This window comes from Vulpes vulpes, chromosome 2 (genome assembly GCF_048418805.1).
Source record: "Vulpes vulpes isolate BD-2025 chromosome 2, VulVul3, whole genome shotgun sequence".
Classification (NCBI taxonomy): domain Eukaryota; kingdom Metazoa; phylum Chordata; class Mammalia; order Carnivora; family Canidae; genus Vulpes; species Vulpes vulpes.
In genome coordinates this window covers 146,924,693-146,942,569 of record NC_132781.1, presented here as the reverse complement: position 1 = coordinate 146,942,569, position 17,877 = coordinate 146,924,693, and the positions used below count along the sequence as shown (strand labels likewise).

Below are 17,877 nucleotides of genomic sequence, written 5' to 3'. Positions count from 1 at the left end.
TCACAAAGGTAGAGATTAACAATTTTGAAATTGATATATATATATATATATATATATATATATATATATATACAGTGTAAATATATTGTGGGTAATGAAAGCCACATTTGGCTCTGTTAGAGAAAGTAGTTACAAATAAGGCAAGGGGAAGGGCTAGAATATAACCTGTGGTGGTAGATTGAAATTGCAGGTGTCAGTATGAATTCATGGTTTTCACACAGATGGAGACAAATAAATGTGGATGTGTATATATGACAAATAAATGTGTGTGCATATAAGAGTATATATCCATATCTTTCTTGGCTCTGTCCATTGGGAAGACCCAGAAGCAGTGAAACCCCCACAGCAATGAGCTAACTTAGTGCCCAAACACTGGTTTCTAAATAATATCTTTTAATAGAAGGAGCCAACATTCCATGGAAAAATGGTTGATTCTAGGGCCAGGATAGGAAAAATATAAGATACAAGCCTAGAGTATATTGTGGTACCAGAAAGTAAGATAGTACTCCAGAAAATTATAGAGGTGTGTTAGAAGGATATTGGAGACAAATTGAAGGAGGCTCAGTGGCCAAAGATGTGACAATTTGAGCAACAAAATAAATAATAATAATATTGAATTATAACCCATAGAATAAAAGTGCTTGAGTCCATGCTGATATAAATAGATATATGGGACAGAAGGGATTCTTTCTGACAGTAGAATTCCAATTAATAAGTGTAGATGGAATAATGGAAATAGAAAATCATCATTAGACGAATACAATAGTAACCATTATTGCGGCAGGAACCATCAATGGATGCTAAATTTAGTGGGTGGAAGTATGATGAGAATAAAAAAATTTGCATAATTTAAAAGTATTCCTACTCAAGATACTTTTTAATTGCAAAAGGAAAAATGCTAACTTTACAACGAAGGAACCCAGTAGACACTACCTTAATCAAATGATCAAAGTTAGCATCCTAGGAACAAGACACATCAGTATCATGTACTCCATGATATGCTATACTAAAAAGGCACAACCACTTCTGGATACTCTTGCCAGAAATGCATAATTTAAGTCTAATCATGAGAAAGCATCAGATAGACCCAAATTGAGGTGGATTGAGGTGCAAAATAACTGACATTTCTAAAATGTTAAATTCATGAAAGATGAAAGAAGATTGAGGAACTGCTACAGATTGGAAGAACCTACCTTAGGAGACGGGGGTACCAAAGGCAGTGTGATGTCCTGCATTGGACCCACAATCAGAGCAAGGACATTACTGGTAAAATGGCATAAGTTGAATAAGGTCCATAACTAATAGTATTGGGTCAGCGTTCATTTCCTGGTTTTGACAAGTGTTAGTGTAAGATAATGGAAGTAGGAGACGCTGAGTATATAGGAACCTTGTGAATTAATTTTTTGACTTCTCTGTAAATCAAATATTTCAAAGTAAAAAGCCAAAAAATAAAAAATAAAAGAGAGGTCCTCAAAAGTAATTCATCTCCATTGTGAGTATTCACACATTTCTACTTTCTTTGTTGTTCTAAACAAACCTCTCCTTTTTATAATACTAACCATGCCTTTAGAACTCTGAAAACACCTTTTTTTTTTTCTTATTGTCTCACAAAGGGAATATCAAAAAAATCAGATGCAGAATACTGGGTATTCAGTTTTGCATCCTCATTATCCAAAGTAAAACATCAGCAAGAAACCCCTACACTGGGACACCTGAGTGGCTTAGTGGTTGGGTGTCTGCCTTTGGCTCAGGATGTCCCAGGATCAAGTCCCGCATTGGACTCCTTGCATGGAGCCTGCTTTTCCTCCTCTGCCTGTGTCTCTGCCTCTCTTTTTCCCTCTCTCTCTGTGTCTCTCATGAATAAATAAGTAAATTCTTAGAAAAAAAAAAAGGTGGGGGGGGGGGGGGAGGAAAAGGGGAAGGAGAAGAAACCCCTGCACATTTGAGCTTCTTCTCTTTAGCCAGACCCTGAACCCAGCCACACAAGTCTGGGTCTAACAAAAAAAATGTGCATCCAAAAAAGATGCCTCACTCGTTTTATGCAGTTTTAAAACTTAATTGGTCCTCTTTCATCAGAACAAAAATGTCTTTTTCAGTATATGTCTCCTGCATAGCTATTTTCCTACCTAACAATATTGTTGGTCATATGCTTTACCTTGTGGTTGAGGGCACATTTCACTCAATGCGGGGATCCCTGGGTGGCTCAGTGGTTTGGCACCTGCCTTCAGCCCAGGGCATGATCCCGCAATCCCGGGATCGAGTCCCACATTGGGTTCCCTGCACAGAACCTGCCTCTCTCTCTCTCTCTCTCTGTGTCTCTCATGAATAAATAAATAAAATCTTAAAAAAAAAAAATTTCATTCAATACCTATTTTAATACCAAGTATAAAAGATGTATATATTTGTTCCTATCTGCAGCTTTTTGGAAGAATATACTACTGTGTCTTTGTGTGTTCTTTTTCAAATTATGCAAATTCTGCATCTTTAGCAGTTTGTGAATGAGTAAGTATTATATCTTTAAGATGTAATACTTAATCCATGGAAATAAGAGATCTAGAATTTTGGCTTATCACTATAGTGTGATTACTATGATGTGTAAGATCATGTAACTGATTTTTCAGCACTGGTACTTTTGCCATATTTAAATAGAAAAAAATAAATATAAGGTCTAAAAAATAAAATATAAGGTTTAAAAGAAGGTAATTTCGTTAGATGCATCATAATACTTTTTTGAGCCTTCGTTACTTACCAAATGTTTATTAAGCATCTTTCTGGGAGAGTGGATAGGAGTGATCAAGCCATATGATAGCCATGCTTTTATGAAGTTGTATATTTTATTGTATATAAGGACTACATGAAATTATTTTGAAATTCCCTGCTTCTGTGTTTTTAAATAGAGTTTCTTCACATATTAGGAAGTCATTTGATGCCATAGTGAGCAATATAACTTACTAGAGAATATCATTTTGCCTATTAAATTTTTTAAAATCTTGGGTATTTTCTCCTTTCCTGCAAGCTCTGTATTCACTATGAAATATTTAGTAACCTCTGTAACACATGGTAGATATGCATCATTGATGGATTTTGGCTTTTATTGCTCACCCTATTGGAGCAATTAATTCATATTGAAAACCCTGCTGTCTATGAGAACAAGCTTGCTTTTCAACTCTGAGGCATTTTCTTTTGGTCTACAGATGTTGGCTGAACAGGCGTCAGATTGATGGGTCTTTGAATAGAACTCCTGCTGGGTTCTATGACCGAGTATGGCAGATCCTGGAGCGTACACCCAATGGTATCATTGTAGCTGGGAAGCATTTGCCACAGGTACAGCCCCACTGTATTTATGTCACTTAAGGGGACCTAAGGGAGTAGGGAAATCTTTCCCCTTCTGCAGTGCAAATAGTCTTTCTGCTTATTCCATTTTCTAAGAGTATTTAAAGAAAGGATATCCAGATACCTGAAGGGAGGGAATACTAGAAAATAAGATACCTAATCAATTAGATTGGAAATTTTTTTCCCCAGTCTGAGTTACTTTAATTTTTTAAAATTAGTGCCTCTCTATACAAAAGCCTTGCTTTACCAAATGGATATTTTCCTTAAAAGTTGTATTTAATCAAAAATCTTTTTGTGTTATTTTATTTCAAATGTTTCAAGGAAGCTCTGTGTTTAAAGGAACCATATGACCAAACCTTTTGCCAAGCAGCTGTCCTTCCTTTGTTTATTTATTAGTGAAGTTAGGGTTTCTTATGTTAGCATTACTATGAATGTTGGTATTTCTTTACACCAAGTGATAGTGGGCCAGTGTTGGAGGACCTCGCAAACAATAAAACATACATTCAAAAGACAGAACCAAATCTGACCTAAGAAGCAAAGTGACTTAGTAGTGCTGTGAATAAGGAAATGACGGAATTTCAGTGAATGTGAAAAATGTAATAACTTTTTAGATCATAGATAATCACTTAATTTACTCAAGATATAACTTAGCTTTGGTCCAAATGAATTAGGGCTCCCTCCTTCGGATGGTTCCACAAGTTGTATAAACTGGCTTGCTTCTTTGATTTGGTTATTTTATTTAATACTGACATCTGACTCATTCTGCTTATATACACACAAGAATAATTAGGCCTTTTGGAAATGTAGTACCATATTTGTTTTTGGTAATGAAAAGTCAGCCAAATTATTTCCGATGAAGGTCCTTATACAAATATAGTATTCTTAAATACACATACCCACACTTATTTTGTTTATATGTACACAGTATTTCTGGAAGGACTCACAAGATGCTGGTAGCATTATTTTCTTTGCCTTGGGGAAGGGAACTGTGGTTTGAGGGCACAGGGTAGGCTTTTCACTAAAAACCTTTTTAACCATTCAAATATGAACTGTGTGCATTGATTACTTATTTTTAAAAATGAATAATCACTGTTAAAAGAATTCTTTATACTATTCACGAACTGTTGAGTAGTTATATTTGGTTGTCAATATAGGTGCTCCATCCCTCTCCCCAGATACTCTGTGACCATCATATGGGGCAGCACTGTCATGAGCAGAGAACAGGCCTCCATTATTCCTGCTCTGCTTCTGCTAGGCCTCATGTCTGCATACATTGGACTATGGCGACCTTTTGCTAGCTGCTCGCTCAGGCCCCTCTAATACCTACTAGATTTGCATATAATTCTCTGATTGCCTAGGCCACTTACATTTTATAGTCTCTCTTTGCTAACAAAAATAACAGCAGATGCATACTAAATATTTTTATGTGCCAGGCACTTTTCTTTTTTTTTCTTTTTTTTTTCTAAGTGCTCCTTTAATCCTCACAACAATCTTTTGAGGTAGGTGCTCTATTATTCCCACTTTACAGATGAGGAAACTGAGGTACAGCTAAGTGTTTTTTCCCAAGGTTATACATCTAGGAAGTAGTTGACCCAGAGTGTAACACCTATCCCCTACCCTACCCCTAGTAATTTGACTTCTAAACCTTTTGTCTTAACTTCTATGCTAAAAAAAAACAAAAAAACAAAAAAACTTCTATGCTATAGTTTGAGAGAGTAGGAAATAAAGCAAGCTTGATGTCTCTTCTCTAGGTTTGTCATGGTTGCACAGTAGCCAGGTTGACTTTTCAAATGAGATACATTAATATGAAATTGATATGAAACCATGACAGGACCTTTCTTTCCTTCTGTAGCCCTACTAATCTCATTGCTAGACATCTAAAGAATTATTATTACTGTGTTTAACAACTGGGCTTCACTTTCCCCAAACTAGGTACCATCTGTAAACATTAATAATATGTTAGATTATACTGAATATAGAATACAATAGGTAAACCATATTGAATTATAGGGCTGATGCATTATTATACCAAGTCAAACAACTTTGCTGTCATTTGATTTCAAGGGGATATTCCTGCAGGGTCCCATTTGAAGTAGTAAGTAGACACACTTTGTTCTGAGGCTGTGATTAAGTTCACTGTAAATCATCATTGAGGTGGGAGCAAATAAATATGACTCACCATCTCTGCATCTCTGGTAATAAGTCTGGTAACTCCATCTGCTTTCCACCACACAAACCTAACAGAGTCTTCTTTTCAATCCTTTGAGGGTTAGCCATCATGCCCAGAATTGGATTTGCATTTGGATTTGAGTTTATTTGCTGTTTTCATTTCATTTGTAAAAAGTAAATGGAAGACTATGTAATACTCTTGTTTTAAAAGAAATATAAAGGGTAGGGTGAATTCTTTTAGTTTTAGTTTTTTCCCTCTGTTTTCCTGCCATTTCTACGTGCAGTGTTGTTTTTGCTTATTTGTATGCATTTTTATGCTGCCAGCTCAGAAGGGACCTGCCACAGAAATGATGTAAATTCAATATCAAGTGACTTACATGATAAAGTCTGACAGCAAGCATAACTTGTTGTGTTAATTCTGAAAGCAATATGTACTCTATTTGTTGTCTCAATTTTTGGCTGTTTCTTTTGTGTGTTGAAGTGGATTTCCAATATAGTCCCTTTCCTTTAACATTTGTATAGTGAAGATAACTACTAAAAACAGAAGGTTTAATTTATCACAATAGTCAGCTGGTTGGCTTCAGTAGTTTGACATATATAAAATGCTTAAAATGCTCCCTAAGGTTTTTAGGAGCTGAAAAAGGTTATTGATTAGAAAATGAAATTCCTCTATTAAGTGGGAACCACAGTATAACAATGCAGCATGTTAATATTGAGTTATTTTTTTCAGCAACCAACCCTGTCAGATATGACCATGTATGAGATGAATTTCTCTCTCCTTGTTGAAGACATGTTGGGAAATATTGACCAGCCAAAGTACAGACAGATTGTTGTGGAGGTTTGTATTTAGAAATGTAGATTGCTGAAAAGTGCTTTCTATCTGCTCCCTGAAAATTAACCTAAAGGAAACTGCTCAAGAGACCAGGAATTCTACTCCTTACCTAACCTGGATCTCCTCTGTTTGAGTCTTGGAGAATATAGCCATCCTTGACCCAAGTCAAGGTACATAAACAAATCAGAGAGGATGACAAAACATGAGAGACTCCTAACTCTGGGAAACGAACAAGGGGTAGTGGAAGGGGAGGTGGGCGAGGGGATGGAGTGACTGAGTGACGGGCACTGAGGGGGCACTGGACGGGATGAGCACTGGGTGTTTTAATCTACATTGGAAATTGGGCTCCAATAAAAAAAATATACAAAAAAAAAATCTTAAATCCTTCAGTGTGGAAAGACTGCCCAGCTTTTTTAGACACATACTCACTTCTCAAAAGCAAGTGCATTAAAAAAAAAAAAAAAAAAAAAAGCAAGTGCATTAACACTACTAAAAAGCAGAGGAAGTGACCTTTTCTTATTTGCTTTAATTTCAGGTTTTTTTTTTTCTGTTTACAGAAATAGTGCATGACTATTGTAGAAAGTTGTAATAGTTGAGAAAATTATAGAAAAGAAAGCAAAAAAAAAAAAAAAAATCCCCCCATCCACTACATCCACTAGCAATAGGTCATCAGTGTTGGTATTTTGAGGGACATCTTTCTAAACATCTCTCTATGAACAGAGAAGACATGCAATTTTGTGCTGTATTATTTTATAAAAGGTTAAATGCTAAAATACACACATGTACATGGTGTATACATGTGCTCTTTTGCCATTTTAAAACATTATGCCAAATATGGAGAGAATCCCCATAATGAATGGATTTAGCATATAGTACATCTTCACTTTGTCTCTTTCTCTGGGAATGTCTCCATCAGATTTTGTGTCTCTTGTGGTTGGGTAATATGTCTGAGTGAGGGAGAAGCTCTCAGTAAGTCCTGAATCTGGCATCTAAAATCCAATCAGAGTTGAGTGAGATTCAGTCTTACCTCAGATGTGCCAAGATTCCCTGACACTATCAGCCAATCAGTTTTGTAGCATGTGGGAATGAGGCAAACTGAGGTCAGGAAGAGATGGGGTTATTGGAGGGGTGGATGCCTTCCTTGTGCTGTCAGCCTTTCAGTGTTTAGTGCCTATCATGTGGGACCTACAACAGACATGGAGGTCCTTCTTGTTGACCAAATGAGGGTCCCTTTGCAGAAGAATTTCTCTTGAACTAGAACAAAATTTCACATTCTCCTGGCTAAAGTCCTGCCCTACCACATTGTAACACCTGGATTTTTCTGAAAGTGTTTCATTTGGTTCTTTTAGGTTCTGTTTTGGAAGCATTTAGATAAAGTATAATCAGGAAGATTCCCAAATTAGGAATTATGAGGTCTTTTTTCCTGTTCCATGTACAAAGTCAGAGCCATAATCATCATCCTAAATTCTTTACCAAGCAAGCATTGTATACTCAGACACAATCTTTGTGTCTAATAGTTTGTCATCTAAAATGAATGTTACTACTTAGGATGAATGTATGAGATAGCTAAACAATAGGGTGATGCATTAAACTAAGATATGCAGACCCAATAGTACTCAGACCAGAAAGAGGTAAAAATTAGATGTGTTTTTTAAAGCATAACCATCCCCTGAGAAACACTATGATGTCACAGAATTATACCCATTTGGGGATGTTGGGCTCCAGGTCATTTGATCATGAGCCTAGATCCAGAGTCTCCACTGAACTCATCTGCCTTCTTTGGCATTGTGGCCTACTTACCTTTTCTAGGGCAGCCTCTGTCCCACTGGACACTGATTTTGGTGTCTTGCCAATAAGGATTAATGCCCAGAGGCCAGAAAGTTCAGACACTTTGGGTGAACAGGGCACTATGTACTGTTGACTGTGATTGGGAAAATCGTTGTTCTTACTAGTTTCATTGAAATGACTAAGCTACAAAGTTATATACATAATGACAGCTACAAAGATATATATATTGAAAAAAAATATGCAGTTTCCAAACAGAACTTAACGCTGCTAATTTGCCAGATTAGAAAGATTCCACTCACAATGGTCCTACAATCAGTCATTGTACAGAACACACTGTGAGATTCAAGGGTCATCCATCAATCTGAGTAAAGAATGAAAACATGTACAGATTATGTTGCTTTTATGGTTTTCATATAATTGTCTTTCAACCTCTGTCTCTTCTAGTTACTAATGGTTGTATCCATTGTATTGGAAAGAAACCCTGAGCTAGAATTTCAAGACAAAGTTGATCTAGACAAACTAGTGAAAGATGCATTTCATGAATTTCAAAAAGATGAGAGTCGACTAAAGGAAGTTGAAAAACAAGTAAGTAGAGAAAACAGTTTTTTGTAGAATTTTTTCATTGTCTCGACTCTTCAAAATATCCCTAATCTCTCATCACTTAACTTCCAAAACAGATTTATAGAGTGTAAAATAGAGTACTTGCGGGGCAGGGAGAAGTCTGACTTATTTGAGAAATTAGTAGTGCTTTTTAGTTAATTACTAGTCAGCTCAGCTATGAAGCTCTGACTAAAAAAAAACTGGGAAGACATAAATTTCCTTTATATAGTTAGCAGTTAAAATGTGTTTTACCAGAAAGGAACCATAGATTCCAGAAGGCTATAAAATTAAGTTCTGGGGAGGATGGGAATGCATAACAGGCTGCATTGGTCTGTGTATACTAATATAGTCCCTTCCAGGCTCTCCGTTTAATATTTTATGCTCATCTGTAAAAAGGTTCCCTAAGTAAATAAAAATTATCAGCAAAGAAGAGAATACTAAAAATGTCTCTCTTTGTTTTATATGCTGAGAAGATGCCTTAGGAAAATGAAAGAAAAGCTCAAGAAGTTTCTATTTTCCATGAGGAAATCTTTCTGTGAATTTATTTTTCCCCCTAGGCTGACACTGATTTTACCTGTCAACTCTTTACAAACAAAAATCAAATGACTTACTTACTGTTTTCCTTTGTAGGATGACATGACTTCCTTTTACAACACTCCCCCACTGGGAAAAAGAGGAACATGCAGCTATTTGACAAAGGTTGTGATGAATTTGCTGCTAGAAGGAGAAGTCAAGCCAAGCAATGATGACCCATGTCTGGTTAGCTAGTGAGGAAGGTGTAAAAGGCTCTGTTGAAATACGTTTTCTGGAAGTGTGTTAAGTTTTGTGTTGAAGCTTAATTCAGGCCGCCATGAATGTAAGGACTTATTATGTTGGTGAGGTGGTTGCCACACCCTTGACAGAGTTAGTGAATCTCTTGCACGCCATAGTCAATCTAATGGTAAAAAATGCTTTAACTACATGGAAAAAAGTCCTCATGATTATAATGCCAACCACAATAATAATCTTTACTGAGTGATACAAATAGTTAATGAATTGAAAGTTCACCACTGCATGTTTTATGATCAGATAACTCATTGAAATGAGTCTTTGCTCTTTAGACTAAATTCCCACCTAGCACTGCCATTAAAATGAATTTGCCAGCTGGTGTGCATACTGGAAATGAAAAGATACTGAAAGAATGGAACAAATGGTGAGCTTAACTTAGTGGCATTGTCATACTGGAAAAATACGTTAAAATCATAAAAGCAGATCTGCCAGCTGATGTTTTTATTCTCAGAAACAGCATTGTTGATAATATTTTAGTATACAGAGCTACTGTACAATTTTTACCTTGTAAACATGACTGTGGTTTTGTATTTGTGTTGACTTTAGGGGTTGGGATAAAATACAGTATAATATATACCTGATCAAACATTTTCTTTGAGCTCTTACTAAAAATATGGCATGCATAAGATTGTTCAGAAGAGTAGACTGTTAACCTAGTTTGTACTAGTGAAAAGAAAACTGAAAATCATTAAACTTTATTTCTGAATTAATGAATATATCTGGACACATTTTTGGTTCTCCTGTTCACACTATTAAGTCTATTACTCCTGAATATTCTCAGTTTAATTGATCTGGAGACAGAGTGGAAGAAAATTTATGGTACCTACCATTTCACATATTTTACTACCAAATTTATTTAAGCAAACTTTAATAAAAACAGAAAATAGATTAAACATTTAAGTTTTATGAATTTATATCCTTATTGAATGTTATACAGCACAGCCCATTAATTTTAGCCATAGATCCAAAGAAAGTCATTTTTCTGACCAATCATATTAGAAGTATCACCTGAGAAGTCAAACTTGTTACATAAAGGATGCAGCCCATTTGTAGATCTAAGAAACATAGGACAGGTGGCTTCAGTAACAAGTCAAATTGATATCAAATACATGGATGGGTGAATTCATGGAAAAATCTGCAGAGTCAGGCACATTTCTCCTAACTTTGCGGTGTATTGCGTGGGTCTTGTATAAGAAATCATATATGCACTTTGGCAAAATTGAGGAGAATGAGGTAAAATCTGACCTTAGAGAATATCTTAAGGAGAGGGATATGACAAAGAAGATAATTATTTGATATATTAAGACAGTTTATGAAAAGATAGTAATGGGGTGCCTGGGTGGCTCAGTTGGTTAAGCTTCTGCCTTCAGCTCATCTCATGACCTGAGGGCCCTGAGATCGAGCCCCACGTCAGGCTCCCTTCCCTGTGATCTCTCTCTCACTCTCTCTCAAATAAATAAAATCTTTAAAAAAGAAAAAAAAAAAAAAAAGGAAAGAGAGTGATGAACTTAGATTATAAAACAAGCATAAAAAAACCTTAAACTTGAAGCCCATGGAGAATCAAGGACTGATACTTCATAGCTAAAGAAACTGAATATAAAGAGAAAAACCCCTTGATGTATTTAATTTTTGCTGAAATCTAGAGGAAACTAAACTGTTGTATTTTTTAACAAATTATTTTAAAGTCTGATAAGCTAAACAAAGTTGCCAGAAACCTGTCATCTTTATTGAAATCAAACATCAAATGCAAATGTATATTTCCTTAATGAGTTTTAGTTTCCTGCTTAAAAGCTACATATGCAAGATTCTGGTTTTCCCATGCTGCTGCAGGCTTTCAGGGTCTGTGACATATGTACCGACTTTGTGTTTTGATGAAATTCAAAATTTATTGTACTGAAAGATATGTTGGGATCAGTAAACCTTGATGTACACCTCTACAGAAGCCAATGTCTGTTTTCTAAGTAGAAAAGCAAAACATAATAAGAATTAGAACACAGAACTCATATGAATTTTAGAAGTCCCATTTGGCCCACAGAGCCAAAATGTTTTAACAGCTGTACTAGAGGCTGACTGAAAATATTAGCACATTTATCCAGGCATGACAAGATTTAAATCTGATTTAAAGCTTCCTTTATCACAATGGCAGATTCACTGTGTAAGTTTATTGTACAAGCAACGTCTGTTGGAAACTCCTGACTGAATATCAAATTCAACTACATTTCCAGAGCTATCATTTTAAGAAACATGGTGTTTTCCAGATTTCCTAACATTTTATTTAAGTCTGAAGGAGCCATATTTCAATTTAAAAAAATCAGAGTGTGGGATCATCTTGATGTCATCTTCAATATGTGATAAACTGGTGATGCCTTATGGACACCAAATAGCATTTATGGAACACCTGAATAAATTTAACTTTTCGCCAGAACTCTAAAGAGTAGGTTCAGATGTGCTTGTAGCCCTTCGTGAGCATGCATATTAAATAGATGGCATATAAAAGTAGAGGAGTCAACAGTGTGACCACACAGTTATAGCAGCACAGAGAGACCACATTTAAATCAGGGAGAGGCTGGAAGTAGCATGGTAGTATGCAGCCAGATCATAAAACTACTCTATTTCAGGAACTAAAAACATGAATGAAAAATGAGAGAGGCAGGATCAGCAAAACAAAACCAGCAGCATTCAAACAGAAGAAGCAATACAACCTCCTACCATAAACTCTATAAAGCAGCAGGAAGACAAAAGACTCACTGGGATTTGTATTTGGCTCACTCCTATACTTTGGCCTCCCAGAAGCTATACAGGGTGAGGACAAGGTCAGTAGATAAATTATGAAAAACCTAATGCATTTGGAGGGAATTGGATGAGTGTTGAGTCAGCGTCTAGGGGAAAAAGATAGAAAATGTCCTTTCAGGGTAGAAGTCCTTTCCCTACCACATATTCTCCAGCAATTCTCCCTGCCCACATGACATCTGTGTGAGTTAGGAAAAGGCACCCTTTCTGGGCACACTCAGTCCCGTGGGCACAGGGTTAGGTATTGTTGTGCAAACAAAAAGGTTCTTTTGCTAAACAGATACAACCCCATACCAGAACATGTGGCTCAGCCAGGTGTAAACTGTTTCAGCCCCCTGTTGCCCTTTTAACTGGGCACCTTTGTGCAGTTCACTAACTACATGACTGCCACAGTCATGCTCCGCAGGGAAGGAACTTGCTATCAGGAGTGGCCGTTTTGATTTTTCATCTGGGAAGGAGGCAGATGAGCAAAGGTGACCACAACCCCCTAGAACCAGTTGTCTACAATGATAGCCTGAGAACAGTTACTGTAGACCTATGTCCTATTGCCTTAGAGAGACCTTATGGGCAATGGTGATTGGATTTGATGACTACTTTTTTTTTTTCTGGAGTTTTGTTTTAATACTAGGAGACCTGAATTCACTCTGCCTAATTAAGGGCATCTTGTTTCCAAGGACAGGGCCTTAGAGTATGAGATTGTTCCTCCAAACAGGGTAAACTTTGGCATTTACTTATTATTGCCTGAGAAGGGACTCAGCTGGAAACAGCTGGGAGAGAACAAAAAAGTTCAGATTGGGAAGAGGCTCAGAAGACCATCCACATTGTATCTGGGTACCCACAGAATTGCTGTGCCAATCGTGAGAAAGTTGGAAAGAAGCTGCCTCTAAACTATGTAAAAATACTATAGGAAAAAACGAATAAAGAAATTCTGAATATACATCCTCCACAACAAATGCCCTATATTCTAAAAGAAATTAAAGAGAAAAGGAATTTATGAAAGAAGAAATCAAAGCAAAATAAGAATACAATAAGAAAGAAAAATAGAGGTGCACCTGGATGGTTCTGTGGTTGAGCATCTGCCTTTGGCTCAGGATATGATCCTGGGGTTCTGGGATTGAGTCCCACATCAGGCTCCCTGCAGGGAGACTGCTTCTCCCTCTGCCTGTGTCCCTGCCTCTCTTTCTGTATCTCTCATGAATAAATAAATAAAATCTTTAAAAAAGAGAGAAAAATAGAGCTGAGGCAACAAGTTTCATAAATTAGAAACTGAACAAAATATACATAGCTGACAACAATTGCTGACAGGGAAAGCTTGAGATAATTCAGTCAAATATTTATTGAGTATCAACTATATGCTGGACACTGTTCTGGCATGGTAATGGAAAAAAAAGACAATTTTCCTCTCCATGGAGCTAATGTTCTAGTTGGCGTTGGGGACATAGTGATGTATGGTAATAAATGCTATGAAGAGAAATAAGACAGGAGGGGGAGGGAGAGAGTGACAAACATCATTAGTTTTTCCATGGTTGTGGAAAGGTTTCTGATATGGTGACATTTCATGAGAGAGATAGAGTAAATGCTGATGGAAAAGGATAGAGATAGGGGTGGACAAGGTTGATCAACATAAAGAAAAATGGTATTTATAGGTAGAGAAGGCTATGTTGGCATAGAAGAAAAAAAAATCAAAGACACAAAGTTTTCCCTAAATAAGAAAGAACTAAATCTGCAGGTAAAGAGAACACATCATGTTCCAAAAAAAAAAAAAAAAAAAAAAATTGATACAAAATGAGCAACACTGAAAAACATCTTGGAGAAGACCAAAATTCCATCATCTTCTAGGGCTCAACTTGTCCACATCAGTTCAATGTCACACAATAAGCGTGACCTAAGACTTTTTTTCCAACTAGTTATAAAGGCAAAAAATTCTTCAATACATAATAACTCAGGAAGGAATCATAACACTGTGAATCTTTCTTGAAAATAATACTTGACTAAATCCAGTCAACCAAGGGAATCAATGTGAATAGTGCAGTAATGGAGAAAACATAATAAATACATAAGAACTACTCATAAATGATTAATCCATTAAAATATTAATAGTAACAACAATGCAATTTGCAGTGACAGAAAAAAATGTAAAGGTGACTTGAAAGAAAAACTTGGCAATTTAAAATAATATAGTTAGCCCCGCATTGGGCTCCCTGCTCAGCGGAGAGCCTGCTTCTCGCTCTCTGCTGTTCCCCTTACTTGTGCAGTCACTGTCTTTCTCTCTCTCTCTCTCTCTCTCTATCTCTCTCTATCTCTCTCTCTGTCAAATAAGTAAAATCTTTAAAAAATAAATAAAATGATATAATTAATGAGCAGGGACAAAAATCCTAGAGCTGGCTGATAAAAGTAGGGACTGAGAAGGGGGTATAAGTGAGCTAATTTCCTTGTTTTCCACAGAAAGAAGTATTATTCACTTCAGTTTTTAAAGTTAAAAATCAAGAAATAAAGCTTTTCTTAAAGTTTATCTTTTGAAATACAAGTAAGTTTAAATTATCAGAAGGTGCCAGGTAGGAGAGGTGGTGTTCAGAAAATTGACCATATAGCACAAGACAGAAAAAAATGACAGTCTCCAGATCCCTTATAACTATGGCTCTCCACTTTAATGTCAGACAACATTTTTTTACGTAAAAAAAAAAAAAAAGCATTAAATCTGTAACTAGAATACAAATGGCCTATATCTATATACAAAACAAAATAACATCATGGCAGAAATTGCTAGATGTCCATCATAATCTATTCTCTTTTTCCATAGTAACAGAATTACAGCTGGGCCTATATGTCTGCTCAGATGCACCACACATTTTATTATTTCTGTGACTTCAGTGGAATGTTCTCCAACGGGATGTGAGCAGAACTAGTGAATGCCACTACTAGGCCTGGCCTATAAACCTCCCTGCTTACCTGCCCTGTTCACTTCCCTCATTCCTGTGGGTAGGGAGGACAATGAGCAAGGTGAATGTGGTAGCCCAAGTGCCTCTGTGTCAGTTCCTGACTAGTGGTGAGACACCCCACTCTGCTTGCTTTAACATCTGTCATGGACCACTGAGCCAGCATTCATTCTGTCAGGACACAGAAACTATCCCAGTTATTTAGGCAGAAAGAATGTAATGTAAAGAATTGTTTAACCAGATAAAAAGTGTGAAACTGAGTGTGTATGTGAGCTGTTCTATTTATTCTAGTAGTTCACTCTAACCAGCAGCAGCAAGAAACATAAAGCAAGTGTCTGAAAATGCAAGAAGAAACTAAAACACAATCAGTAACTTACCTGTGACAAATGAAATCTACAAACAAATGATAGCATGAGAATAACCACTAAGATATAAATATTTAATTCTATATCCAAACTACTAAGATTATACCTTCTAGTTCCCCTGAAACATTTTAAAGCTGACCTTATTTTGGGTGCCAAAGAAAATCCCCATGCATTTCAAAATTAGAAATAGTGGAGGGATGCCTGGGTGGCTCAGTTGGTTAAATGTCCAACTCTTGATCTTGGCTCAGGCTTTGATCTCAGGGTTGTGAGTTTGGGCCACACATTGAGCTCCATGCCCAAGAATAGTGAAGACTGCATTCTCTTATGTCCAGCAAGACGGGGGAAAAAAAGCCACAGTTTAATGACCAAAATAGAAAAGAAAAAAAGCCAGCCTCTTGTAAATTTTGAAATGCTGTATTGAAACCAAGACTGAAATTTCAGAATACCTAAACTGTGATCAAATTACTACATAAACGATGGCTCTGACCATATTCAAACAAAAATTATAGTTCGAAACATAGCACTAAACAAGATCAAATGGAAAATAAATACTCACTGCAAGAAATTTTAAAATCACAACAAAATAAGGAAAGCATAAGAAAGAAAATGATCAAGTGAAACTAATTCAAAAACAGAAAAAGAATAAATCCAAGAGCTGGGTTTTTTAAAGAAAATTTTAGATAGCTATACCACTAGTTAGCCTACTTATTTTAATAACAGAGGCTGACAATGGTTTACTGAGCACTTCATATATTTAGTTCTTTATATTAAAGTGCAGTATGTACACATGGCAGATAGTGCTCTATGTATATTGTGAAGTAGGAGCTATTTTTCTATTTTTTCCCTATTTTTCCTCATTTCACATAGGAGGAAACTGAGGAACAGTTTAAGCCTCTTCTCCAAGGTCCCACAGTGACTGAACAGTCAGATTCCAGATCACAAAATTAGAACTTAGATCATTATCTCTCAAATGTGGAGGAATTTTTAAAAATGTTTAATGATATGCTATGAACATTGGAAAATTCTTAAACTTGTAATATGACTGGTTCAAGGGTGCTGTATTAAGAACCAAGCTCATCTATTTTTGTCCCCAACCCCTGCCTGTTTTTTAAAGATTTTATTTATTTATTCATGAGAGACAGAGAGAGGCAGAGACACAGGCGGAGAGAGAGGCAGGCTCCATGCAGGGAGCCCGATGTGAGACTCGATCCCAGGACTCTAGGATCATGCCCTGGCCTGAAGGCAGGTGCTCAACCACTGAGCCACCCAGGTGTCCCGACCCCTGCCTGTTTTACAACAGCATTGGTCCCTCTGTGACATGGGACGTATGGGAACAGTTTCCCCGAAGCGCTGGACGCCCTGCAGCACACTGGCTCTGGAATCTGGCTTAATCCTCCTTCCTTGCAAAAAGATCATCTGAGGCATATCCATCCGGCAGGAAAGGCAGGTCCCAATTCCATCTTGCTGAAAGCATTGAAGGTACTAAAGTACAAAAGTTCTCAGCATGAGTGGATTTCACTTCCTTTTTGAGCCCAAGATCAAATGAGAAAGAAGAAACTCAATAATATCCCTCACCATCAAGTGCCCAGCCTGCCGTGTCCCTGTTTTTGGTAGAGAAGTACAGCTCGAGGTGGGTAATTAATTCTCCCATCTTGTGCACTCAGTACCCTGAACTACAGGGGAGGTTTAAGTGGCAATTTTTGGTTCAAACACTGGCCGAGCCACCGGTCAAGATGATAAGTTCATAAGGGGTTTGAATCATTTAGGAGAAGTGTTTGTTTTCTGAGCTGAGAGAGGGTGCTGTAATCAGAAATCTTTCATGCAGCACACGTTTCCAGCTCTTCAGATTCAATTGTTTTTTGATGGAGATATTGCAAATTACAGAAGCACAGCTCACGACCTAGAAGTTTGGCGGCGCAATCAAGTTTTTCTTCTGGTCCACTTCATGTGGGAGTCTGGGCTGAACAGCAGCAGGATGAACCCATCAGAAATGAAGTGTTTGAATCTGATTTTTCCTACTGCTTCCTTGTACTGAAAAAAAAGGTGGGGGGTGGGGGATGACTTTCCAGCCTTTGAAATCATTAATCTGCCCTCAATTAAAGAGATTCTGTTTCATTTAAGCCTTTTTTTCTGGTTTTGCTTTTGTTGGTGTTTCTTATTGACCTGTGTTAGAGGACAAAGAATAGTAGTCGTTGTGAAAATTCCTTGACTCATGCTTATTTTACTCCAATGTAGA

General features: G+C 36.9%; 1 protein-coding gene across 10 annotated transcripts in view; it reads left to right on the top strand.

Annotated features, from left to right (window-relative positions):
- The window catches only part of PHKB (phosphorylase kinase regulatory subunit beta), a 212,831-nt gene extending 202,567 nt beyond the window's left edge, over positions 1 to 10,264 (top strand). For all 10 annotated transcript variants that reach the window (XM_072750287.1, XM_026014319.2, XM_072750291.1 and 7 more), the window contains 4 exons: positions 3,195 to 3,324; positions 6,233 to 6,340; positions 8,567 to 8,707; positions 9,353 to 10,264. In XM_072750287.1, the coding sequence (XP_072606388.1) occupies positions 3,195 to 3,324; positions 6,233 to 6,340; positions 8,567 to 8,707; positions 9,353 to 9,490 (517 nt within the window). In that variant the 3' untranslated portion in view covers positions 9,491 to 10,264. The remainder of the gene's footprint in view (positions 1 to 3,194; positions 3,325 to 6,232; positions 6,341 to 8,566; positions 8,708 to 9,352) is intronic.
- The last annotated feature ends 7,613 nt before the right edge of the window (positions 10,265 to 17,877 follow it).